Below are 27,301 nucleotides of genomic sequence, written 5' to 3' on the forward strand. Positions count from 1 at the left end.
CAAGCTGGAGGCTTGTTTTGTTGTTTGTTTTCTAGGGTTGTTGTTGTTGTTTGGGTCTCTCTCTTTCTTTGTGGTTTGTTTGTGTTTGTTTTATACTGGTGATCAAATCCAGGGCCTTGCAAATTCTAAAGAAAGGGCCCAGCCACTGAGCTGCACTCGTGACCACAAACCAGAGCTTTGGAATGCATCAGGCTGGCTTTGAACTGTAGTTTGGTGGCTCTAGGTCACACACCTGTAGACACTGTCATTTTATCTTACTGTGACTCGACCGCCTCATCTGTAAGTTTTGCCATTACAGTCATTGCTATGTCTCGGGGTTCTCTGCTATAAATAGTCTCAAATAATTGATGCAAAGAATGAAGTTGGGGCGAGGGCAACTGTTCCATTGGTAAAAACACTTGCCTCATAAACACGAAAACCTAGTTCGGTGCCCAGAGCCCACATAAAAAGATGGGTACAGAGGGACAGACCTATAATTGTATTTCTGGAGAAGGGGAGATAAAAGGACCCCTTGGGGCTCACTGGCCAGTAAAGTCTAGCTAAATCAACAAACTCCAGGTTCAGTGAGAGACCCTGCCTCAAAATGCAAGGTGGAGGGTGCCTGAGGAAAAATCTGGGACTGACACCTCATCTGATCTCCTCACATACTGCATACATGTATACCACACACACATACACACACACACACACACACACACACAGAGAGAGAGAGAGAGAGAGAGAGAGAGAGAGAGAGAGAGAGAGAGAGAGCGCTGAAGTCTCACTTTCTGCTCATCAGGAACCCACCAATAATCTACACTGAGTCTCAGTCAAGCCCTGAAGGAAGAGAGGCAGGGGTGAGGAGAGGGCAGAGTGGAAATTGCTAAGTGCTGGTAGCAGTTTACAGCGTGTCTTCAAGCAGAGAGGCTCAAACTTCAGTGTTCTTCTCCTCAAGAAACTTGATAAAACCGTTTTTCTAACACCCTAGCTAGAGAAAACATAATTTTTGAGGGATACAAAAAAGGTAGTGGTGAGCACAGGAAGGGTTCTGATGAGGCAAAACTGAGTGTGTGTGTGTGTGTGTGTGTACGTATGTGTGTGTGTGTACAGTGTCAGGCTGTGCATGAACCCCTGTGTATATGTGTGTGTGATCAGGGTCAGGCTGTACATGCACCCCTCTGTGTGTGTGTGTGTGTGTGTGTGTGTGTGTACAGTGTCAGGCTGTGCATGAACCCCTGTGTATATGTGTGTGTGATCAGGGTCAGGCTGTGTATGCACCCCTGTGTGTGTGCGTGTGTATGTGTGTGCGTGTGTACAGCGTCAGGTTGTACATGCACCCCTGTGTGTGTGCGTGTGTGAACGGTCAGGCTGTACATGCACCCCTGTGTATATGAACAGGGTCAGGCTGTGCATGTACCCCTGTGTGTGTGCGTGTGTGTATGTGTGTGTGTGAACAGGGTGAGGCTGTACATGCACCCCGTGTGTGTGTGTGAACAGGGTGAGGCTGTACATGCACCCCGTGTGTGTGTGTGTGTGTGTGTGTGTGTGAATGGTCAGGCTGTACATGCACCCCTGTGTGTGTGTGTGTGTGTGTGTGTGTGTGAACATGGTCAGGCTGCTGTGCTGTGCATGCACCCCTGTGTGTGTGTGTGTGTGTGTGTGTGTGTGTGTGTGTGTGTGTGTGTACAGCGTTAGGCTGTGCATACAGACTGGACTGTGTCTGTGGTGTGGAGTGGCCTTGTGAGAGATGAAAGAACTCCACTGTGGGGCTGGCACACTTGTCTAAGGAGAGCTGACAAGCTGGAGAAAGTCCTGCCTGTCAGTGTACAAGAAGAGTCTGACATGACCAACATTGCATATCGCAATTTCAACACACAGGCTTCTCTTTCTCTTGATCAAGGTAGTGATGTCATCATTCATCAAGATAGGAATATGAATGGATGAGTTAGGTGGTGGAAAGTGACAACTTCTCCTGCTAACTGCTGAACTGAGGGGCCACCAGTAATGCAAAGGTAGATATTCATACGCCATAGGTCCTGCGGCTCCTAGTTCAGAGGAAAATGCACACTTGCAAATATTCAATGCATATGATGATTTAAACTGATGGGCTAGCTAAGATTATCTTTGCATGCACACATTTCTTCACTGACTATCTACCAAGTCTCTTCTAACGTGCCAGACCCCGCTCTAATCTCTTGTTCAGTGATCAGAGCTGACAAGTCAATTTAGTAACTTTAGTATCGTAGTAAAAGCTGCTTAAGCACGGTAGCAGTTCAGGGTCTGAGCGATGCATAAAAAGAGCAGAGGGTTAAAGGCGAGACTGTGGTGTGGTAGGAAGTCTGTGCAGAATAAACGGGGATCCACTGGAGAAAAAGGTTAAACATACACTTGCTTTAGTCCAAGGAAATCCCAGAAGTCAGTGCTAGCCTTAGAGAATAGACCCGACCCCCCATCCTCGTGTCCCCTTCTGTACTTTAGGAGTCTCACAAACAAGGGAATATGCATGAAGAAACATCGTAGGGCTGCTTGGAGACCAGCTGTAGGAACAGCAGCTGGAGCCCTCCCAGGAGCAAAGATGACCCAGCTTGCTCGTGGGCCTGCTCCCCCCGGGGACCACATCCCTTCTATGGTGAGGTGCAGATGCGTTAGTGTGATGGTTTTTTTCATCAGCCTCACGACCTCTGTGTGTTTCCCCTGCTCCATCCACGTGCCGTTCCGTTTGTGTTTATACATTGTGGTTCTCTCTCCAGCTGTGTTTCCTTGCTCCTGCCAGACTTAAGAGGCCTACTGTGTCGCCTCCCTCCCTCCAAGCTTCAATAAAATGTAAGAGAGAATTATCTAGAACCTTTCCTAACACAAGGAAGGACTTATTGACAGTGAGCCTTCCCATCTGGCATTTTTCTCTTCCTTTCCAGGTCACCCTCTTGTAGTTGAACAGCCTACCACACCAAGCCTCTTTTTTCCCCCTCATAGACTTGTCTATCTTATAGGATGCCTACTGTTGGTCCCACTTCCAATGTGAGTTTCTTCTCCGAATCTATAGTTTTATATATATAATATATATATATATAATCATATATACATATATATGTATATATAGCTGATCTCATGCGCATCATTCTGGAATGGCATACTAAACAGGAAGAAAAGACGTGGGCACCCAGAGTGCACCCAACTGCCTCCTCAGGTCAGAACATGGCATATAGCTCGCACTGTCTCCATGGGAATGATGGTTCCTCTACAGAATGTGGGGAGCCTTGTTAGGTTTATGAGTGGTCATTATTACTCAGGTACTCCTTAGTACTGAAAGCCCTGGGTTCTTCTCACGTGTTAATGTGCTCACTGATCATTAAATAGTTTCCGCACAGGATGGGAGCATCCTGCATGCCCTGGCTCCAGGAGAAGCAGTGTTTTGCCTGACTCCTGGCTTGAGTTAAACCAAACGTGGCTGGATTCCTCCAACAGTAGGAGGACTCTGGACTCCAGCTGCAGGGGACAAGTTTCTCATCTTGTCTTTGGACTGGATCAGATTTCCCGTCTCAGTCAGGACTTTCCATTTAACCAGTGCTTTTGAATAGGTAGTTCTTTTGTCAAAGACATATTCATGTTATCAAAATAATCTTTTACATTTTTAATTTATTCTCTCATGGATCACATCCCGACCACAGTTTCCCCTTCCTCCACCCTCCCAAGTCCGTTTACCCCTCTCCTCCGACTCCCATCCACTCCTCCCCCCTTTCTCTTCAGAAAAGTGCAGGCCTCCCATGCGTATCAACCAAATACAGTATATCAAGTTGAGAAAGGCTAGGCATCACCCCTCATATTAAGGCTGGACAAGGCAACCCCGTAGGAGAAAAGGGGTCCTGAAAGCAGTCAAAAGAGCTAGAGACAGCCCCCGCCCCTATTGTTAGGAGTCCCACAAGAAGGCCAAGGTACACAACCATTACATATACAAAGAGGGCCTAGGTCAGACCCATGCAGGCTCCCTGATTGTCCATACAGTCTCTGTGAGCCTTTGGTTTTCATGTGGTATCCTTTACCCCTCTGGTCCCTACAATCCTTCCTTCCCCTCTTCCACAGGATGTTCTGAGCTCTGCCTAGGTAGTGTTTAGCTGTGAGTCTTTGCATCTGTTTCTGTCGGTTGCTGGATGAAACCTGAGGATGATTATGCCAGGCTCCTTTCTAGAAGTAGAGCAGAGTATCAATGGGGATCATTTCATTGGCTTTCCTTTTTCTTTTCTCCTTTCTTTCTTTCTTTTTTTCTTGAGGCTAGTGTTTGGTTTTATCCTGTGTCTTTGGGTGATCCAGCCTCTGATTCCTGGCTCTCCAGATAGTATCAGCGTAGGCTCCCTCTAGAATAATCTTTTAATATAGAAACCAATGTCTGACTTGCCAGGGCTGTTGCAAGGGCCATCCATTTTCAGCTGCCATGCTTCCGAAGGCCTGTTTATCCATCGTACGTTTGTCTGTGACCCTGAGGCTTACTTTAAAATCAAACTCTCTTGCTCACTAAAAATCCAGTCCATGGTCGGAGACTAGAAGTTTTGACACTGACCATGCATTTTAAAGCCAGAGACGCAACAACAATGGCCCGGTGCCAAATGGTAGGTTTGCTTGCTTTGGCATGACTTTACTTCCTTGTAGACAAGACGACCATTCTTCACTGAGAAGTAATTTCCAAAGTATCAATGATCCATAGGGGAAAGAAACACTCTGTGGCACGTATGTCAAATGGTTTTCTGGGGGAAAATGCTGGGGAAAACAGGGTAGGGTTTAGGAAATTGGGGAACTGGCTGATTTGGGGAGAAAGAGTGAGTGCTAAGAAAAGAAAGGGGTCCTTTGACTCTGCAGAGCTGCCTGGTAACCTGAATGACATCAGCGCTGCTGAAGCCACACTGGCATTGCTGAGAAGCGGGCAGTTGGAGTTGGGGTTATCTGGCAAGGTCTCCGAGGGGCAGCTGGGGGCAGCCACGGGTGGCTACAGGGACACTGGGTGTTTTCCCATAAAGAAAGAAGGAGGCAACAAAAGTATATAAGGTTCACACGGGATGACATTCTTTGTCCCTTGGATTTGACCTCTAGAACGGGTAAGTATTAAATACGCATAGACATTAGTTGCGTTCTGTGATTAATGAGGATGGGGGTCAAGAGATGCAAGGGAAATTTCTGAGCTGCCCTGGATCTGAGGAAAGGGAACCCGGTTATCCTGGTACCAGTTCACATCTGTCTTATAACAAAGAAACCCGATGTCCTTTAAGAGCTGCGAGTCCTCCCTTGGGTTAGAGGATCCACTGATCTATAGACCACAGTGCATTGTTGGGTCTCATCAAGCTTCCTGGGGCGATAGCCAGGGTTGTTAACATATACATCTCTGTGAATGATCTGCGGCACTTTCCTCTGGGAAACAGATTCTGTTTCGTTCTCATTCAAGAGGATGTCAGGGATGGTGAGTCTGTACTCAGATGAAAATAACTCTATTACCGTTCACTGGACCAACTCGCAAGGAGAAAGTTAGGAGGAGCACTTCCATACGCTGCCCCACCTTTCCTTCACGGCCCTTGGTGCAGGGTCCGGGGGAAGGTGACCAGGGCTCCAATGATGTCATTTCATCTTAGAATTTTACATATCTGTGCAGAGGAAAGCACAGCTGACTCATTCAGCTAATCACTTCCAGGGAATGGGGGAACGAGGGTCCGTTGCCAGCCTAAGGTCCCCAAGGGGCCTCTATACCCAGAGCCAGTCCTGTGGACATACCCAAAGGATGATGTCAGGGCTTCCCAGAGCAGGTCCTTGTCATCACACTGCCTGACATGTCTGTGGGGACAATAGCCAGCGCTCTGCTCTCCAGCAGCTCCCAGCCAGCCTCTTGTCGTGGGAGATTGGAGTCGAGGCCCCAGGTCACAATGCAATGCCATCGAAGTGACTGTTCTACGGGAATACAGATAAGGCGACCAGAAGGTGACCTGTATCCCTCTCTGCAGCAGCGTGGCTTGAACTGGCAAAGAGGGGGTAACTGGTAGCCTTTCCAGGACAGATTCTCTCTCTACCGGAAGCTGACTCCTTTTGTTTCCAGAATAAGCCTCTCAGGACAAATGACTTTTCCTTGCCATGGAGATGATACACTGACCTTTCCAAGGCTGACCACAGAGTAAACGGCCTCTTGGGTGGTCTTTGTGTTGTTGATAATGGTAAACTTGAGAATGGCAGATGATAACAAAAACAATATCGGCCACCATAACAGCTAGACATGACTGAACAGTTCATATCAGGCCATGGACTCGGTGCTCTGCAGATGGTATTTCTTAGGATCTAGAGAGGTAACTGCATTCATTATCCCCATCTTAGAGATGGGGAAATCGAGGCCCAGGCAATTGTATTCACACTCCTACTGAAGTGGCACAGCCAAAAAAAAAAAAAGGTACCCCATGTTTCAAACTCTAGAACTCATACGTACCTCATGCATCCTGTGAAAGTACGCAGCGTGCAACAGCAACTCTGGGTACTACTCCACTCTTCCAGTTCTTGCTCTAAAATCAAGCAACTGTGTGGCCATGTGGATGCTCTTTGTCCCTTTTCTCCTCTCTCTCTCTCTCTCTCTCTCTCTCTCTCTCTCTCTCTCTCTCTCTCTCTCTCTCTCTCTTTCCAGGGTTTCTCTGTAGCTTTGGAGCCTGTCCTGGAACTAGCTCTTGTGGACCAAGCTGGCCTCGAACTCACAGAGATCCACCTGCTTCTGCCTCCTGAGTGTTGAGATTAAAGGCATGCACCACCACCACCCGGCTTCCTTCCCTCCTCTTCTGCCCTGACAGTGGAAAGCCCAAATCACTTGCAGCCCTGAAAGGTTAACTGGTAGGGCCCACATGATGGGCACATCCTTTATTGGTCTTCAAATCTACCTATTGGCAGAATCTGACATGGCGATCTCATGCTTTCAAACAGTCACATTTGGGGTCTTGACATTCATTCTGCTTCTTTTTGTGGGTATGAACAACTTGCTTGTATTTGGTTGTGTGGACTCAAGGCTCCCTCGTTGCATTGGCTTTAGCAGGCAGGGAGTCTTTAAATGATTGGCAGATGATTTGATGAAATAGTCTCCTAGACTCTGATTCTGTAGTATTTGGCTCCTAGAATAATTCTCTCTCCTGACTAGGGGACTTTCTTCTCTGTCCCACCCCGTTCTGTTCATCAGCCCCTTTAGCATCTCTCCGTCTCTCCATTGTCACCCAAGATGCTGCCCCCTCCTCTTGTCCTGTCCATAGCTGCCAGTTATTTCAGGTTCCCCCCAAGCCCTCCTCCTCCAAGAGAGTGAGTTCTCAGACAACTCTGTGTTACTATCTCCTCTGCCTAACTGCGGTGAACGTGGACACTCTCCAGGACACTTCTCCTTGACAGATTCTCTGATTAGCCCGGGCAGATACACAGACAGCCTCTTTCTCCTGACTTTCAGCCTCTTTACCATATCTTATCTGATCACCTCGCCTCCTCTTGAAGTGTGAAGGGTGGAAGTGAACGAAATAATTGAGGACCCGCTACCTTCAGCCTTGGCGGGGAGGGAAGAGAACTGATTAGAGAGCTGATCCTTTAGATCCACAAGGGCTTAACTCCAGGACCCCCCACAGATGACAAACTCAGGACGCTCCCATCCCTGTTGTGAAATGAAATACTATTTGCACATAATCTGTGCATAGTCTCCCTTCTGTGTCAATCGTCTATATATTAACTGCCATGTTTCATTCCATGCAAATACGATGTAAAAAGTTACTATATTCACTCCCGGGGGAGTAATAATAAGAGCAAAGCCTGTGTACGTTCAGAAGAGATGAAATGCCGTCGGTCCCAGTCAATGCCAGGAGTGTGGAAGCTGCAGACAGCAAACTGGTACTGCCTACCCTTTTATTCCAAATTCTCTACTTCTAGGCTTCTTTAAGAAAAATCATTGTAGTGTCTTGACTTGAAGTTACCACTTGCTGGTGATCAGAGTGGCGGGGGTGCATGGATTCACTGGGACATCTCAGTCTATAATGCGTGCAGAGGCGGGTCCTTTGCTGCTCTATTGCACTCCCTGCAGAGGCGGGTCCTTTGCTGCTCTATTGCACTCCCTGAAGAGGCGGGTCCTTTGCTGCTCTATTGCACTCCCTGCAGAGGCGGGTCCTTTGCTGCTCTATTGCACTCCCTGCAGAGGTGGGTCCTTTGCTGCTCTATTGCACTCCCTGCAGAGGTGGGTCCTTTGCTGCTCTATTGCACTCCCTGCAGTCCAGCCAAGGCGGGATGATGATGCTCCCTAAATAACAGATGGCCCCACCCAAGGGCTTTATGGCTAACAAGGAGGGTAACTGGTTTAGGCACTCTCCTCTGTGAAGTGACTCTGAGAGTCCAAAGGCTGGGAGTTCACTCTCCCTTCAGCCACTAGGTAATGGCACAAGATAGGACTGTGAATACCCCCAGCAGCCGGCCAGATCTGAGAGACTGGGATCACGCTTGGGCTCCCTGCGCCTGTTGGAGGACTCACAAATCTATTTTATTCTAGCTGTCACTATTACACAATCTGCCCCACCTCAGTCCTCCCCTTCCTTTAGATATAATCAGATCATGTGCAGTAAAAGGAAAAACATTACCTTTCTGTCTCTATGCTTCTTCCAACATTTCTACCCATAGGTTAGAAAGTGGAACAATTCCATACTTCAGTTCCTTTCTCCCTAATTTTTGCGCATTTAGGATGCCATATTCTGGTTGACTTGGGGAGACATTTTTGTCACATGAAACATTAGACCACACCAGAAAAGACCCAGTCCCCTCATAGTGAAAGAAATGGGAAGAGACAGAGACAGTGAACTCTCAGAGTGTGTTGGTGGGCACAGAAGACGGTGTACCTGAGGGGCTGGTAAGATCCTGTGCAGGAGTCTCTGAGGTGCTGAGCAGCATTGACTCAGGGCATGAGCCAGGCAGATCTCAAGGATACGCTGTGATCTCCTGGATGGGCAGCAGTAGACACCCCCTCCTTCTCCTGTCTGCCTGATTCTCAGTGGCACATGTAAAAGACTGTAACAAAGATAAAACCTTCCATTATCTGCATAAATTGGGATGAAAATTCCAATGAAGGCATAGTTCATAATAATGTTTTAAATGGGCTGAGCAGACAAGGTATCCATATATCCACAGAAGCAACTAGAAGGCGTTTCCTTAGAGATCTCAGGTATTGATTCCCCTGAGAAAGGAGGAGGCAGAGTCCCAGCTGAAACAGGAAAATGGCATGCAGAGGCCATCTGCCGGGCTTAGAGTCTTCTGAGAGCAGAAAGAACAGAGTGTGACTAACTCCGGGGGGGATCGGGGGGAGGACTAAAGGGGTAGAAGGGAGACTCTGGTCTCAAGGAAGAGGTTGGCACACATCCAGCAGGTCTTTCTCGCTGAAGGGGGAGAAGGTTTCTGACATAAATACTAACATTGACTTATTTGGGCTTTTGGGTAAAGAAGTGATTTCTGTAATTCTCTGCACTTTTCTAATCTTTCATGTTTCTCATTTTTTTTTTTAGTTTTGAGATGAAAATTTATTTCTTCTCTTTCCTCTCTCCAAACCCTCTCATAAACTCCCTCTCCACCCTCCTACATATTTATGACCTAGGTTTTTTCATTAATTTTGTAGTCATATATGGATGTACATATCTATTTCTAAATACAACCTCTTCCGTCTATATAACTGTCTGTCTGTCTGCTTCCAGGCCTGACCATTTGGCACTGGACATTTTTATGCTATAAATGTATAAGAATGAGGTTAATAAGGTTGGGGTTATGATTCAGGGGCAGAAGTTTCCCTAGCATGCCCAAGGCCCTCGGTTTAATGTCCACTTAGACACACACACACACACACAGCAAATATTCCAACTAACGCGATGGAATACTACACAATTATTTTTTGAGTGAGGATAGTCTTTTCTCTCATGTGGATAGGTTTCTTAAAAAAAAAAAAAACCACAGAGTGGAAAAACATAAGTTCCAGAAATAAGTGTGTGTGTGAAGTATCATTTTTAGTGTTGAGAATTGAACCTAAGGCTTTATGCCTGCTAGACAGGCACACTATCACTGAGCTGCACCCCAGGCCTTGAATCTCTTTCAAACTTCTTATTTTGCATGTATCTTTCTGCATCCATAGAGTTAAATCTAGAAGAAATTACTGACTTTTATTGTGAGGCAGAATATGTACATTAGGCATTTTCATACTACATGGATTTTTATTTCGTACCTTCCACTTTGATAATTATCCCAGCAACAATGACTTCTATGCATGCCCCATGGGAGCAGCTGTGCTGGCATTCATGCCCCTCCAGGTTAGTGGGCTTCCCATTGGGTTAGTTACTGGAGTTCCCACTCGCTGTGTCCTTGCCTGGCCTCTTTCCTGATTTGACACTCGGATGTCCAGAGTGTCTGTGACACATGCCAACAGCGGTGGTGATGACAAGCCCCAAACCACGTTTGTTCCATTCCTCCCAGCTCTTCGAGGCCTTCGCAATCGCCACGGCGAGAGCCCCAGTCTCTTATCTACACGGAGCAAGAGTCAAAAGTTCTTGTGAGTGTGATTGCAGAACAGGGTCTGGAAAAGCTCCTGATAATTCTGGAATTCCTTTGGACGGGCTGTGCTAAGGATGGGGTCAGGAGAGCTTTGTGGCCTTGGCACTTTGTGTACTGTTTAGCCAGACAACAAACTGGAGGAGAATGGGCGATGTCAAATGTGAGAGCCGGGTCAGGATATTGTTACAGAGCCATCTGGGCTGATGGCCTCTGTCTCCAACACCACTTCTCTGTTGTCATAGGAAGACAGCCCAGGGGATAGTGGAAAAGTCCAGAGGTGGGTAGGGGGTGCTGAAGGACTTGCGAAGACACAGGATATTAGACATGCAAATAAAATCCACGCACTGAGAACATTAAGAGTCAGGTTGAAGTCTCCGAGGCGGATTTTTGACCTTTCTAATTGGTGGTGCCTTGGTTGGGTGGCTCCTTCAGTGATGATACCTAAGCCTGACATCTAGGAATTTAAACTTAGTAGCTGGCCTCACTTCTCCTTATTAGCTAAGTTCTGCTAAACATTTTTGTACCATGTGCCCCACTTTATCTTTGAAGATGAAGCAACTGGCAAGCTGTCATTTCGATTCTCTCATGCCGGAAAGCCCGACAGAGAGGGGCAGTCATTCCGCATTATCTTCCAGCAGCCCTCACAGCGTGTCCATTCCTCCTGCCTTTCCTGATTTAGTTTCAAAAGGACATAGGCTCCATAGAAAGTGTCAAGAAATGGCTCAGTCTGGAAATAAAGTTTGGAGCGCGGCGATAAGCTTTGATACATCACCCATTTGCCCCAACAACAGACTTCTTTTTAAAAAAAAAATACACATTTTCATGTAGAAAATCTAATTGTTTAAAATACATTTTCATTTTTTCCCGAACTCACCATACGCTGGAGAGAGAAGGTGTATGCTTTAGCATAGGGATAATGCTTAGCAGTGTTTCCTAAACAGCTCTCTGATACTCTGAGCCCCTGGTCCCATCTTGATTCTTCTCTTGCTCAGGTACGGAGGTGAGTTTCTCCAAATCAGCAGACGCGTTTGCCTTTGAAGAGGACAGCAGCAGTGATGGGCTTTCCCCAGACCAGACTCGGAGCGATGACCCTCAGGGCTCTGTAGGATCACCCCCAGATATCAAAGCCATCGAGGCTCCATCGGCTGGCCCTCTGGACACAATCCAGGTAAAACAGACTGCCCCTGGCTCACGGTCTTGTCAGATGGCTTAGATTTCATATCAACACTACTATAGCTGGTGTTGCTTATAGTCCCTTCTGCTGCTGGTGGTGGTGGTGGTTTTATCCTGAGTCGGGGTCTCACTGTGTAGTGTGATCCTCTCAAACTCGGAATCCTCCTGGCTCAGGCTGAGGGATGGAATTACAGTGTATGCCACCACACCAAAGTCGCCTGATGATGTGTTTTCTTAATGTGGGTCACAGAAACATTGAAAGCCTTCACAATGTTAGTTTCCAACTTACCTTGTAAGCAAGTAAATGTATTCATCTCCATCTCATGCGTACAATAAGTTGACTTAGTGAGATCACATGATTGGCCAGCAATCTCCTGGCAGGACTAATAGCACATTCATCAGAGGGTCTTGGGGGCTGGGAAGAAGGCGTTGCTGATTATCAGCAAAGCAGGAGACACCTGTTGCTCCTAGCCCTAACAGGATCTACAATGCCAGCCTGAAGGCAGGCAGGACACACCGCCCCTACTCAGTACAGTTCTCATTCTTTCTCTACAAACCCACAAGTACTTAAAAGTGAATGTGTACAAAAACATGAAGCACACTTAAAAAGAATAATTATGAGTTGTTTAATAAACCACACCTCTTGCCCTGATGCTGACTCTGGCTGGGCCTCTGGCTACACTGGGCACTTCATATCTCCTCAGAGGAGATCACAGTCTCTGATCAGATAAGAACCACTGATGTCCAGGACCACAGACAAGGAACTATTGCTCCATAAGGCTAGGTAGCTGTGTGGATTCCAGCATCATACAGAATGTCACTATCTCAAGAAGCCATTTGATGGAGACTACCCTCAGCCAAACATAATGGCCTCATTGGCCCCCCTAAAAGATGTCTGTGAGGCAGATGGGAGCACTCATAGGGGAAGGTGACTTCACGCTATTGACACACCATGCCGTAGTGGGTTTGACCCTGGTTCTGTAACACTCCTCTCTCTAGAATGTTACAGAGGCCATCCCCTCCCCTCTCGGAAGACTTCACTCTTCCTGGTGACCAAGGGACTATTCCATGGACTGGAATTAAGCATCTACTTTGACTATCTCTTACCCAAAATGCTTGGGACCACAAGTGTTTAGGTTTAGAATTTATTTGCATCTATTCATGATGGTATGTCTTGGGGATAGGATCCAAGTCAAAACACAAACTTCATTTATGTCTTAGATATGCATACATACCCATGGCCTAAATGTAATTTCATATAATACTTTTTATCACTTTTGAACATGATGCAAAGTTCTATGCTATGGCATTTTCTTCTCATGGTTTCTTGTTGGCCTCAAAAGGTTTCAAATTTTGAAGCATTTCAGATACTGGAATATTGGATTAGGGATGCTCAGCTTGTATTGGAAGGTTTTTTCTACTGGAATGTCCATCTAGAGGAGGGGAAGTTTGTAGTACTGTTTTTTCAGGGTCCAGTTTCCTGAAACCATGACGGTCACTGGTCACCGTCATTTCTCTCTCTACTCCATCAGAGCAAACGTAAAGCTACCAAGAAGAAAATGTGAAGTGGGAGGGGAAGGGAGGTGTACAAGGCAGAGCTGAATGTGCATTCCTTGTGCAAGAGTTCAGCATCAAAGCATCTCCCTTCCCCTGCACGCCCATGCTGAGCCAAACCTCTTCACAGCCAAACGTCTTTGATAACATCAAACGGTCTCTCAGACCACTCGCACATATTCTTCTGACAGCAAATTCCTCGGCTTCTCATTTAAGAATGGTTTTGAGGAAAAGACAAGTTATCTTCTGCTTCTCCCTAGCAAAGTGGGAAGAAGGGGCGAAGTCCTGAGCAATGCAGAGAACATGTAGGTGCGACTGTGTGTCTTTTCTCTCGGCAGCCATGTTTGACAGACAAGGAAACTGAGGCTGTGAGAAAAGCAGCCCATGGGCTTGTAACAGATGCCAGGCTTCAGGGGAGAACCGAGAAGCTCAGTCCTGGCCCCCAGGAGGGCTATATAGACCCTCACCCCTTTGTGTTGAGTCACAGTCTAAGAATATAGGAAAGGAAGAGAAGAAAATTATTCCTTTCATGGAACTCTCAGTAGACAGAAACATACCACTTATAAAAACATGCTTCTTTATGAGACACACACAAATACATGGATCCATGTTAATACATACAAACATATGCACAAACATACATATACATATATTAACTTTTTCCTGTATCCTGGCAATTCTTCCCCTTTCATATTTACCTGCTATAATATATATTGATTGATATAACATGCATATAAAAACAGGCACACATATACACACAGATATTTATATACTTATATCCTGACATATGCACATACACAAGTATGAACCTGCATTCATATTGTCAACACACACATGCATAAGTGTGTATGTGTATGATCATGCATATATATATACACACTTTTAATCAGCATGCCTATATACATACATGCGGGCATGAATGCATGCATATGCCCAGGAATGTGCTCATACTTATTATTATAATTAATTAATTATTTATTTAAAATTTCTACCTCCTCCCATCCTCCCATTTCCCGCCCCCTTCCTTCACTCTCCCTCCCCCTTCCTCTCCAGTCCTAAGAGAAGTCAGGGTGCCCTGCCTTGTGGGAAGTCCAAGGCCCACCCCCCTCCATCTAGGTCTAGGAAGGTGTGCATCCAAACAGACTAGGCTCCCAAAAAGCCAGTACATGCAGTAGAATCAAAATCTAGTGTCATTATCATTGGCTTCTCAGTCCACCCTCATTGTCAGCCACATTCAGAGAGTCCGGTTTGATTACATGCTTGTTCAAACCCAGTCCAGCTGGCCTTGGTGAGCTCCCATTAGATCAGTCCCACTGTCTCCGTGGGTGGACGCACCCTTCATGGTCCTGGCTTTCTTGCTCATGTTCTCCCTCCCTGCTCTTCATCTGGGCTCTGGGAGCTCAGTTCAGTGCTCCAATGTGGGTCTCTGTCTCTATCTCCATTTCTTGCCAGCTGGTGATATGCAAGATATTCATCAGTGTGGCTATGGGAGGAGGCCAGTTCAGACACCCTCTCCTCTGCTGTCCACGGACCTAGCTGGGGAAATCCCCTTGGACACCTGGGAACCCCTCTAGAGCCAAGACTTTTGCCAACCCTAAAATGGCTCCCTTAGTTAAGATATCTTCTTCCCTGCTCCCATATCCACTCTTCCTCCATTTCAATTATCCCATTTCTCCAAGCTCTCCCCAATCCTCCCCTTCTCCCTTCTCTCTCCCCATCTCTTCTTCCCCCCAACCCACCCCCACCCCCCTGCTCCCAACTTTTGTCTGGCGATCTTGTCTACTTCCAATATCCAGAAGGATAACTATATATTTTTCTTTGGGTTCATCTTCTTATTTAGCTTCTCTAGGATCACGAACTATATAGGCTCAATGTCCTTTGTTTATCGCTAGAATCCACTTATGAGTGAGTACATAGCATATATATACATGCATATATTCACAAAGACATGCACATATGCATATACACAGAGACATGTGTGTACATGTATACACACATATATACCCAACAAAGAGACATGTACATTTACAAATACACATGCATACATTCCCACATATTCATACACATTGAGACACATTCATAATTTAATCTATCTACATATATGATATGCACACATACAAACATTCCTACACACTGAGACATGTATATGTAGTTCTATCTTTACACATATATTTGCACAGCTACTTAGGTATTATGAACTCTTCTTCAGGGTAACCAGATGCCCCAGTTTGTCCAGATCAAGTCAGAATTATACCCCATCTTTTGGAATTGGTGCTGAGATTGCCCATTTATCTCTCAGTGGTACCCTGGAGTATGTGACCGATTGAGATGGCCTCCTGTCGGGCGCCCCTGATGTTAGCAGGACAGGGAGTCGGGGTGAAAACAGCAGATCTTCCACCGAGTGATACAACACCTCCAACCTTGTTCCCTAGTAACACTACAATTTGGGTTTCAGGATCTCGCTCCTGGATCAGAAAGTAACAAGAATGATGCAGCCTCTCAGGCAAGCAACCAGTCGGACTCCGGGAAGCAGGGGCTCAGCCCCCTCAGCACCCCTCTCCCTGTGCATGCTGCTGTAAAGGTATGGACCGGTCTAGCCCCCAGCCTCTGCCTGAGGCCAGGCTCCCTGAAACCATGAAGAGCGGGGCTTTTCGAGTCAGTCCTGTGGGCATGAGGAGGGTCACGAGGAACCACACCCAGTCTCAGGCACCGTACTCTCAGCATTGGGCAAGCCTGTATGTATGTATCACTTTGGGAATATAACTCAGTCAGTCATGTACCTGTCTGGGATTTCATTAGCCAAGCAAGGTGGTAAATGCCTGTAATCCTAGCACTCAAAGGGGAAAGAAATAGGATAGTGAGTTCATGGCCGGCCTAGATTACACAGCACAAAAAAAAAAAAAAAATGAAGATTTCCTAAACTCACAGCCGACTGCAGTGCACACAGGACTGGTAGGGGCCATAAAACACATATGGAGCAGCTGTATTTACATGAAGGGAGCAGCACTGAAGCCTTGGGCATTGTAAGAGCTCTACCACAGAGTGAAAGAAGCCCAGCAGGAGGGGCTACCCACACGGGAGACAGTCAGCGGTTACAACTGTGTTTCATACCTGATTTCCCAGCGTTACCTACAGCTGCTACCAGAGCACTGTATCCCAATAAGCCTTTCTTAGAATACTCTGCACTAGCTACCTTCCATTGGAGTTCACTGGCAGAATGCTTTCTCGGCTCTAGTGCCACCTTTAGTACCTGCCAATATGACTCTCTGGGGATTGATTGTTTTAGGTTGTGAGTTAAAGTAATAGTCAATGACAAAGGGATAGTTTTAGCATCTGAGTGGATGGCATTGTGCACACTAGATGGAGGAGAAAAAGGTTCCCGTTATTGGCAAAGCTGTCTATAAAGAGGAACTACAGTAGGATTGATAGTTGGATATTTAAATTTTTCATAATTAAGATTAGTAAAACTGTCAGCATCCCCAAACCAAGAAGGTGTGCTGGGAGCTCAGAGGAAGGACAGACTGAAAAAAAAAATCCATCCCCATGCAAACTTCACTGGTCCTTCATCCCTATGCAAACTCCACTGGTCCACAGGACTGCTGGTCTATAGATGCCCACCCAGCCCTTCTAAATGGTCAACACCTAAACACCAATGGTTGAAGATGCATCACTTCTAGGTTCAACTAGACCAGAGGTTCTCAACCTGTGGCCTGTGATCCCTGTGGGGGGCAAACGACCCTTTCACAGGGGTTGCCGAAGACCATCTGCATATCAAATATTTACATTATGATTCATAACAGTAGCAAAATCACAGGAAGTAAAAGTAAAAAATAATCTTTAGATCGCCACAACATGGGGAAATGTATTGAGTGGTCACAACATTAGGAAGGTTGAGAACAACTGGTATAGACTCATCTAGAAGAATAGAAAGAAGCAGCTGACCTCGGGTAGAACTCAACCCAATTGACTTGGTATGATTCTCCTTGGGCTGGAGAAGGACTTCACAAACCCCTCTTGGAAATCATGACAATCCTAAAAGGAAGGGGCCTGGTAATCTGCAAGAGGCTGTATCACAAACCAGCAGGAACATTGTCCCTTCATCTAGCCTAGCTGGGTCTTCAGGCCATCATCAACCACAGCAGTGTCCCGTGTAAGAATGAAAGCCATGCAGAGAAGGCTCTGGCAGGCACCTCTCTAGAGACATGTAAGTTTTCAGGAAGCACATGAAAATGTCCTCACTGTTATTAGTCTTTCTGGAGGTGCAAAGTGAAACCCAAAGAAATGCCCTTCCATGCGCACTAGGATAGCTTCCATCAAAACAATGTGGAAATGACAAATATTGATGAAGATGTAGCAACGCTGGAAGCCCCACACCCTACAGGCCTGAACATAAAATGCTAAAACTGCTGAGAGGGTTGTCATTCCCTCGGTGAATGAAACATAAATTTATCATGTGGTTCAGCAATTTCACTCCTAGGCATACACTTGAAAGAACTAAATATAAGTCCTTGAATCTTGAAAGCAATACCGTTAGCCATTTTTACAAATTTGAACCAACCCAAATGCCCATCAACTGATGGGTGAATAAAGTCATGACATAGCCATCCCACTGAATATTATTCAGCCATAAAAAAGGATGCTATCTGGCACTGCCACAGAATGAGTTCTGAAAACATTATGTCAAGCACACGAAGTTTGAATCAAAATACATTCATCTATGTCTCATGTATACAATGTCCAAAATAATCACATTTAACAAGATGGCGATTGGAGCTTGTGGGAGTTGGGGAGAGCGGAGAGTGTGGAGTGATCGCTTAGTGGTAACACATTCATTTGGGAACCATGGGAATTTAATAGGATTGGACAGAGATGATGCTCACACAAAACTGTAAATGTATAAAATGTCCCTTGCTTTTTGGCACAGTAATTAAAGAGGCTCCCCTGCACAGACAGTTGGTAGTCTAGGCAGGGGAAAGGAGGGTGGATTTCATTCTTCCTCCCTCCCTCAGTAGGCAATGTGACCACTGGCCTGTACCCTCAACACGCTGACTGAGGAGGGCACACAAAGCTTCCCAAGTTGGAGCCAGCTTTGACGGTGAGCTAGAGTCAGACAGAAGGGTGGTTGCAGGTTACAGCAAGCTGAAGGGGAGGAAATGTGTATGCATGGCTGGAGAGGAGAGCCAGGAGCTGGGATGTGGAACTGTGTTCTGTGGGCTCCATGGGACCGAGCATCACCTTTCAGAGAATCACCGGCACATTGGTGTGCTCTGCTGGGGTGCACGGTATTTGGTAAAGGTGTGTGTGTGTATGTGTGTGTGTGTGTGTGTGTGTGTGTGTGTGTGTGTGTTTGAATCAGTGCTACATTAGGAAGTCTTGCCATATCTAGCCATTGATGAATCTTAGCCTGGCACTTGAACACCACAGTGGATCCACCACTGATTTTCCTTTAGGAGAACGCATGTGGTGCCTTCTGTGTCCTGGGAGGTGTAGAGAGAAAATCAAACACGCAACTGGACAGAGCTCGAGTATCCCCTGTGATTGCAAAAGAATGAAACCATACAGTTGTGTTAGGGCAGTAATGTTTGCCACACACTAGTTTCTGGAATGTTCCTGCACTCATGCTAAGGTAATATAGGGGAACAAAAGCATCTCCAGGTCCCTTGACTCAGCAACAAGACAACCTACCCCCTGACAAAGCAAGTCTGAGGGGATGAGGCTTGAACAGCAGCTGAGCTGGAGGGATCCGGTCACCAGACCCTGCAGAAACTCACCCGGTGCAGAAATATGATTAATTCTCCGGAATGCCAATCGATTCTGGAGTAGGGAAATATAAAGCCACCAGACTCACAGAAATACTTTCAACCTTTATTCATTAGTCTCCAAGAGGAAGACTCATAAAAAGAAAAAAAAAGACAAGACAAAGGTGTTTGCAGCGATAGGATGTCTGAGTAAAGAACTCTGTAGGCTATTTGGAGGTCACACACACTCAAATGTGCTTTTTGCGGTTGATGTCTGGAGGCTGCTGCCGGAGACTGTGTCCGCCAGCTATTCAGGAGCTCCCTCTTCTGTACAATAGTGGTACTACACTTTCTTTCCAATTTGACACCCATGATCTCTTTTCCTTTCAACCACCTGTAATAAAAACAGGTTTGAATTTTTATTCTATTCAATGACTTATTGCATCCTAATATATGAAGGGTTTTTGATTTCCATAGAAGAGTATCTATAGAATAATCCTTCAAAAGGACACTTGTTACTTTTATGATCTTAACAACAAAAACCACCCCACAACTAGTAGTGTGTGTGGGGGGGGGCGGGGGGGGTATCGATGGGTGTATACCACAATATATGCACACATAGCATACCACAGCATATATGTGGAGGTCAGAAGACAGCTAGTGGAAGTCAGTTCTTCCCACCATTCTGGATTCTTGGAATGAAACTCAAGGCTTGGCAGCAAGTGCCTTTACCTACCTACTAAGCTGGCTCCTATGATGACCTTTTTATGGTCCTTATATTGAACACTAAGATGCAAATTAAGTAACATTTTCCTCTTCTTCTTCTTCTTCTTCTTCTTCTTCTTCTTCTTCTTTTTGGTTTTTTTTTTTTTTTTTTTTTTTTTTTTTTTTTTTTTTTTTTTTTTTTTTGGTTTTTCAAGACAGGATTTCTCCGTAGTTTTGGAGCCTGTCCTGAATCTAGCTCTTATAGACCAGGCTGGCCTTGAACTCACAACGATCCACCTGCCTCTGCCTCCTGAGTGTTATGATTAAAGGCGTGCGCCACCACCACCCAGCCATTTTCTTCATCTTATATGTGATGAAATTTAGATATATTAAACTTACATAATTGTGTCATATCCACACATTTCTCTTAATCCCCAAAGCTGTGCCCTTAACTCCCCTCACAGTGTGTAGATCATAGTGTAGAGCGTGACTCCCCGCACTGAAAAGTCTATATTTCAGAGAGCGTGGCTTCAGGCCAGTGCCTGGGCATTTAGTAAAGGTAAGGGGAAGAAGGCAAGGTATGCAGGTGCATTTAGGTTTGAGAACCATGTTCTGGATCTGTGGAGACGATGTTAGCTTCATTGGAGCCCATGGAACAAGTCAGGTTACCGTGTGTTTAACTTGAGGTATTTGCAGACACTGTCATGAGTGGTCCCCAAATCAGAGTCCTAAGCTACCTGTAGGTTTTACATAAGCCACTGGAGTTCAGGCTTCCGTTGGGCTGCAAGAAAGCTCCAAGAGCCCCCCGTATGACGTCAGGTGCCCATGTGCATTGAGGATGAGGATTTCACGGCAGATCTCAGGGAACTACGCACCCTGCCTTTGCTCTATTCCTAGGATTTGAGAAAAACACTCCTCACCATCATCACCTAAAACTCAGGCTGCGTCTCCCTTCTCTTTGCAGTCCAAGTCTTTGGGTGATAGTAAGAACCGCCACAAAAAGCCCAAGGACCCCAAACCAAAGGTGAAGAAGCTTAAATACCACCAGTACATCCCCCCAGACCAGAAGGCAGAGAAGTCCCCCCCACCCATGGACTCCGCCTATGCCCGGCTGCTGCAGCAACAGCAGCTCTTCCTGCAGCTGCAGATCCTCAGCCAGCAGCAGCAGCAGCAACAGCAGCAACAACAGCAGCGGTTCAACTACCCTGGGATACACCAAACACACCTCAAGTGAGTACAGCCACCTGGGGAGGAGGCGGAAGATGGCTTCTCTGTGTGAGACCTGCAGGGTTGGCAGTTTGGGACCAGTGTATCCTATATTGCATCATGTCCTTGTCCGATGTGTTTGGAGTGTGACTCTTTTTTTTTTTTTTTTTTTTTTTTTTTTTTTTTGGTTTTTCGAGACTGGGTTTCTCTGCAGCTTTAGAGCCTGTCCTGGAGCTAGCTCTTGTAGACCAGGCTGGTCTCGAACTCACAGAGATCTGCCTGCCTCTGCCTCCCGAGTACTGGGATTAAAGGCGTGGAGTGTGACTCTCTTTAGAAACTATGCACATATTTGCAGGACCGTGGGGCTGGAGGGAAGCAAATAAGTCAAGGTTCTTTGAAGAAGAGGAAAACTCCTAGCATGTCCAGACTAAGCTGTGGAATGTCTGGGAACACAGGGTTGGCTTTGCTGGCAGTTTGAGCTCATTGCTAAAGAGCTAAGGAACAGTTTTGGAGATTGAGCCCAGGCCATGCACCTGCATTGCGAGGCTCTATTTGTACGCCAGGTGGACATCATTCTCACGCATACAGTTAGCGTGAGGATTGTTTCACCTGTCTTTGGCCACCCTCGGGTCACAGTTTCATATATATCCTAAGTTGAGCATGATCAAGATTCCTATGACATGCTCAGGCCTCTAGAAGAGCATCTCGGCGAGGTCATGGGTGGACTCTGCTATGCCACAGCCCTCATCTCTCAGTTCTGTGTCCTCGGAATGAAGCTGGGAGATTTTCGGCAGTTCCCATCCTAGTCCGCTGATTTGTTACCTGCCTGACTGCTGTCGGCAATTACTCTGTGACTTACCCAAGCTCCCACGTGCAGGTCTGATTGTACTGTAAGTGACTCTTTGTTTTTCAGAGAACCTAACGAACAAATGGTCAGAAATCCGAATTCCTCCTCAACACCATTGAGTAATACTCCTCTGTCCCCTGTCAAAAGCAGTCTGTCTGGACAAACTGGTGTCTCTTCTCTCAAACCAGGCCCCCTTCCAGCAAACCTGGATGATCTCAAGGTATGCAATTTGATATATTTTTTTCTTTCTTTTCTTAAAAGCAAGCAAACAAACAAAAAACCACAGAGACAGTGATATGTTGTCATCTTTGCCTCCTGACTTCTTGAGTAAAAAAGTAGAAGAGGAAGAGAGTGTGGGATAGACGCAAGGGTGTTGCAGAATTTATGGTGCAGTCAACCCAAACCTGTAGGTCCTGCCTCATCCTCCCCAGGCTGTTCAAGCTCAAATCTGCTCTTTTCTGCACTTTAGGCTCCTTATTAGCATAAATAAGTTACTACGAATCAGACAGGGTAGAGCTTAGCATAGAGTAGAGATATGAAGCTTGTAAAGCTTCCAGAATGTTCTAAAGCAATATCAATTTTATGATGAACCTTTGGCAATCTCTGGTGAAATAGGAAAATTAGAAACCATGGGAACTGCTCTTCATGTAGGTAAGGACAATCCATGGAGCTAATGTGACCATATTTCTTCCTAACGCTTTTGATTTTTAAAGCAGTCTTTCCATTAAAAAGTGCTGACTATGCCGATGGAAATTCGGTAGTTTTGGTTCTTTTTATCCAATACAGACACTGTTAAGTAAGGATCTTTATCCTCACTGAATAAGAAACAATGTTGGTAACCCACTATCAGTAATATAATTTAAAACAATGCCCCGTTCCTTTATGTTCCCAAATCTGGGAACTGTAAAGTCCATACTACTATATGTACTACAGTCCTGTTGTGTCTGTACTATGTGTACTATGGTACTACACCTGTAGTTTACCACCTGCACTATGGGACAGGGTTCGCAAGCCAGGTAAAGGCCTGGAGATCGACACACATACAGACAGAGAGACAGGTCATCCTTGAAACAAGAATGCCCCCTTTATTGTGTTCCAGGGCAGCTTATATGGGGATCCTTAACTGATAGCCTTGCCCCAGCCAAACCCACCAGAAACCACTCCCCTGCCATCAGGAACTCCTGAGGGTCTTGTGCTCAGAGCAGCTGAAAACACAGGCAAACATATTGTTTACAAGAAATTCAGGGTCTGGGAATTCACATCCCCCAACAGCTCCCTCTTTTCTATATTAGACCAAGGTTCTGGACTGGCATGGGCATAGCACAAATATGATAGCAATATGTTGGAAAATGCCCTAGCGAACATGCTCATTCTACATTCCGCATGAATGATATTAAATGCTGGTGCCAGCTACAAGATAGTCACAGTAGCCATCTGGCTGATGGCAATTCCAGCTGCCATGAAGGAGGCTGCAGCGTGACAATAGTGGCCACCCGAGGTGATCCGGAATTTTCAGCCTGGATGGTTCGACAGTTGTCCTGGAACTTCAGATCCTCCTGCCTTTGCCTTCTTCGACAAATCCTACCGGCGTGTGCCACCACAACTGGCCGGAGTGGCAGGCGGGCTCAGGGACCTTCCATGGCTACTGTGCAGGTTCCTCGGGTCCTGCGGGAAAGCCTGCTGCCCACAGACTCTTGGGTGCTCGGAGCCAAGAACCACCAACACCTTCTCCTCACTCTGCCTCTGACTTCTTGGGCAGCCCAACAGGGTCTGAGTGGCTCTGGCATGCCTAGGCTCTAATACTTGTTGCCACAGTTGCAGTTGCCAATGCTCCTGGCACAGCCGCCATGTCCCCGTGGGCCCTGCAACCTCCAGTAAACAATTTTGGGAATTTGGGCATCATTCTCTATACTACTTCCTGCTGTTTATTGGGTGCGGTTTCTTTAGGGGTATTCACAGCAACATTTCAGGGGGGTCTTGGTGCATAAATGTCTCTCTAGCTCTCTAGTCAAATGGCAAATTTATGTTTGCTTTACCTTAATAAAGTTATTTGCAGCTAAGTAATTAAAGTATAAAAGTCCTAGATCATGTAGGTCTGGAGAGACCTAGAGAAAACATAGTCTGGAAGTGCTGGTGGCATTGGCAGAGGAGAGTTCCCAAAGGTGATTCCCTTTGTGCATCAAAGCTCAGAACCATTGGTTGGTGACAGTCACAGTAATTAGGACAGGTCAAGGACATGGTGGTGGTGGTGGTGGTGGTGGTGGTGACAATAGCTCTTTTTCTTTAGCCATTCAATGTAGATTCCCATATGGTCAGGTCAGTCTTGTCAGCCTAGTTTTTGAAACTTAAAAAGTCAAAGTCTTAAAGGGGTTCAATGACAGACAAGTTAATCAATTTGCAAGTAATAAAATGGGGCTTGATGGACTCTTAGCCCTCTGGAACCACAAGCATGCTGACCTGAATTTGATCCCCAGCACCTATGTGTGACATGATCGCATACCTGTAACCCTAGCACCAGGGAGGCAGGCACAGGAGGATCCCTGGGGCTGGCTAGCCAGCAAGTCTAAGTCAAATGTCCAATCTCCAGGGCAAGGACAGACCTTGTCTCAACAAAGGAAGGAAGGAAGGAAGGAAGGAAGGAAGGAAGGAAGGAAGGAAGGGAAAAAACCTGAGGGGTTGACCTCTCTCTCTCTCTCTCTCTCTCTCTCTCTCTCTCTCTCACACACACACACACACACACACACACACACACACATACACACACACACACATACACACACACACATACACACACACACATACACACACACACTCCGTGGGACTTATTAGTGATTTTTCATAGCACATTGACTTTTTAAAAATCTTGTTTCTAATAAATAAAATTTGAGGGAGCATGAAGGGAAGGAACTAAAAATTCCGAAAATTGGGAAAATATTTGTTGGAGATTAAGAAACTGTCCATTTTAAGGTGAGCTATATAAGGCTATTGTTCCTATGTGTCTAGGAGCACTTTTCTTTCGGAGATAGATACAGAGCTGCACACCAATTAGATTACAAAATTTGCCTCAAAACAATTTTAGAGAAATAGAGAGGGAAGCAAAAATGGCATAAACTATTAATTACTGAAGTTGTTGGATGGATATGAGTCCCTTGTGTTTTTCTAGCTACTTTTTCGTATGTTAGAATTTTTCATAATAAATGACTTTAAAGTAACCAAGAATCAGAAGGACTGAATGTAGAGAAGAGGGCTGTGCAAGCCTTTGTCTCACACAAGCCCACACAGTCAAATAATCTGAAATTCTTAAGGGAAATTGAACTAAACAAGTACTCATTTTATTTTAGAATGTGATCCACGTTATTTAATAATGTAGCCAAATTATTCAGTGCAAGAACAGATTCTAAAAATAAGTGCAGAACTCATTAATTTTAAGTAACTCAAAATTAAAACAATAATGAGTTGCCATCTTGCACTTTTTCAAACCAGGAAATTTGAAAGAAAAAAAAATGGTCCAGCAAGGCTTTGACAAGAGCAACGTGCTGGATGCCAGCGAAGGCGGCTGTGGTGCTTTCTCTCGTAGCTTGCGGTTGATTGTAAAGGGACATTTTTCCAGTTGAAACATGATCGTGTACAGCAAAGTAAATGGCATTTTAACAGACAAGAGCCAGAGAAAACGTGATGTTGTGCTTCGTCCAACTTGAGATGCATGTGGACACAGTTTGTTTAACAACAACCACTTTTAAATAATTACTGCTGCCCATAAATTTCTGACATGCTTTCCTTAGCACGCCATGAACATTTTCCATAACTTTTAATATTCAATAAAAGTTTTATTTTTAATAACAGCAAATCAACCCATCACCTAGTTAGCATTCCACTCCTGGAAATTTAATTTGCTGCTAAATGTTTTTTCTATTCAGAATAGGATTTCAGTGCCCTTTGGACGTGTACGTCTATTATCTTCTCTGATGATTTCTCTTGGATAATTTCATACATGTTAAATCTTTGGTTTAAAATACATTAATATTATTTTAGCCTGGTATGGTGGCACACCCCTTTAGTCCCAGTACTCGGGAGGCAAAGGCAGGCAGATCTACATGAGTTCAAGGCCAGCATGGTCTACAAAGTGAGTTCTAGGACAACCAAGGCTACACAGAGAAACCCTGTCTTAAAAAAACAAACAAAAAACAGAAACAAAATACCACAGTGATATTTTTTAAAGTTCTTGGAGGATGTCCCCAGACTTCTCTTTGCTGAATAGTCAGCTGCAGAGCCGCGTGTTGAAGCAGCTCCACCCCAGTGTGCATCCCAGTGCACATCAAGATGCAGACCCCACAGCTCAGGGGTGCAGGAGGGTACACATCTCATCAGCTCCCAGCCATGGTTTGGCTGCTGCTTGCAGAGACATACCTTAAACAGGAAGACCATGAAGGCCTTCAACTTGTCAAGGTCTTTATTTCACGGCTGCTTTGCTCATACAAAACACTACTACTTCTCTGTCACTGGGTGAATCAAAAATAAACCTTTTATTTTAATTGCACTACTTCCTTAAATTGCTAATGATCCTACACATAGATTATGGTATATTTTCAAATTATGTTTTGTTTATAAAGAGATGGGTCAGATATCTTACCTATTTTTATATTAGGTCTGAATCTTTTTGTTATTTATTTATTTCATATGTATGAGTATCTTGCCCACATATATATGTGTGTACCATGTGCATGCTAGGTACATACAGAGTTCAGAAGAGGATGTCAGATCCCCTGGAACTGGAATTGTAGGTGATTGTGAACTGCCATGTGGGTGCTGGGAACTGAACCTAGGTTCTCTGCAAGAGCCACAAATCTTCTAAGCTGCTGAACCATTCTCCAGTCTACCTTTTCTTTTATAATGATAAGCACACATTCTCATTTTGGCAACTTAATTGTTTATGCTATCACCAATTTCTTTCCAAGAATTACTATTTAAATTTGCATTTTGTGTATGCTTTTTTGATTTATGAAAGTTTAAATTTTGGTTGTTGGTATTTTTATGATGACTTTGTTTGCTTTTATCGCTCAAAAACTTGGTTCCTACAGAAAAGTTTTACCTATGTATTATTCTGTTTTACAGAATCATTGGACCTTAGGTGTTTAATATGCTTCCTGCATTACTCACAGAAGTGATGTGTCTATTTAGAAATGGGACAGGCTATTTAGAGAACGCAGTGAGGAGTGTACTAGTTAACATCTTAGCAGATGTTTGTTTACATAATTTCATAAGCAAACATTAATTTAAATATATGAATTGTTATTTAATTTATTTAAAATGGTATCAGCTCAAACTTTCTTTCAGTTAATAATAGACCATAAACAATTATCCATCATCCAGTGTCAACAAACATTCAAAGCTTTAATCTTAGTGGATCTTTGGTACCCCATCATTTGCACTAATTTTTATTTAACCAGTTCCCCATGCTTGCATTTATTTCATAGTTTACAACTTGTGAACATTATGAGAATGTGAGAATTAATTAGCTACATGTGTATCAATACAATAA

The 27,301-nt window shown here is 45.1% G+C and overlaps 1 protein-coding gene across 3 annotated transcripts in view; it reads left to right on the plus strand.

The window, feature by feature from the left end:
• Myocd (myocardin) overlaps window positions 1-27,301 on the plus strand; it is a 60,772-nt gene that overhangs the window by 22,829 nt on the left and 10,642 nt on the right. For all 3 annotated transcript variants that reach the window (XM_038327896.1, XM_038327895.1, XM_038327897.1), the window contains 4 exons: window positions 11,532-11,707; window positions 15,722-15,847; window positions 20,674-20,939; window positions 21,829-21,982. In XM_038327896.1, the coding sequence (XP_038183824.1) occupies window positions 11,532-11,707; window positions 15,722-15,847; window positions 20,674-20,939; window positions 21,829-21,982 (722 nt within the window). The remainder of the gene's footprint in view (window positions 1-11,531; window positions 11,708-15,721; window positions 15,848-20,673; window positions 20,940-21,828; window positions 21,983-27,301) is intronic.

This window comes from Arvicola amphibius, chromosome 4 (assembly GCF_903992535.2).
Source record: "Arvicola amphibius chromosome 4, mArvAmp1.2, whole genome shotgun sequence".
Taxonomy (NCBI): Eukaryota; Metazoa; Chordata; class Mammalia; order Rodentia; family Cricetidae; genus Arvicola; species Arvicola amphibius.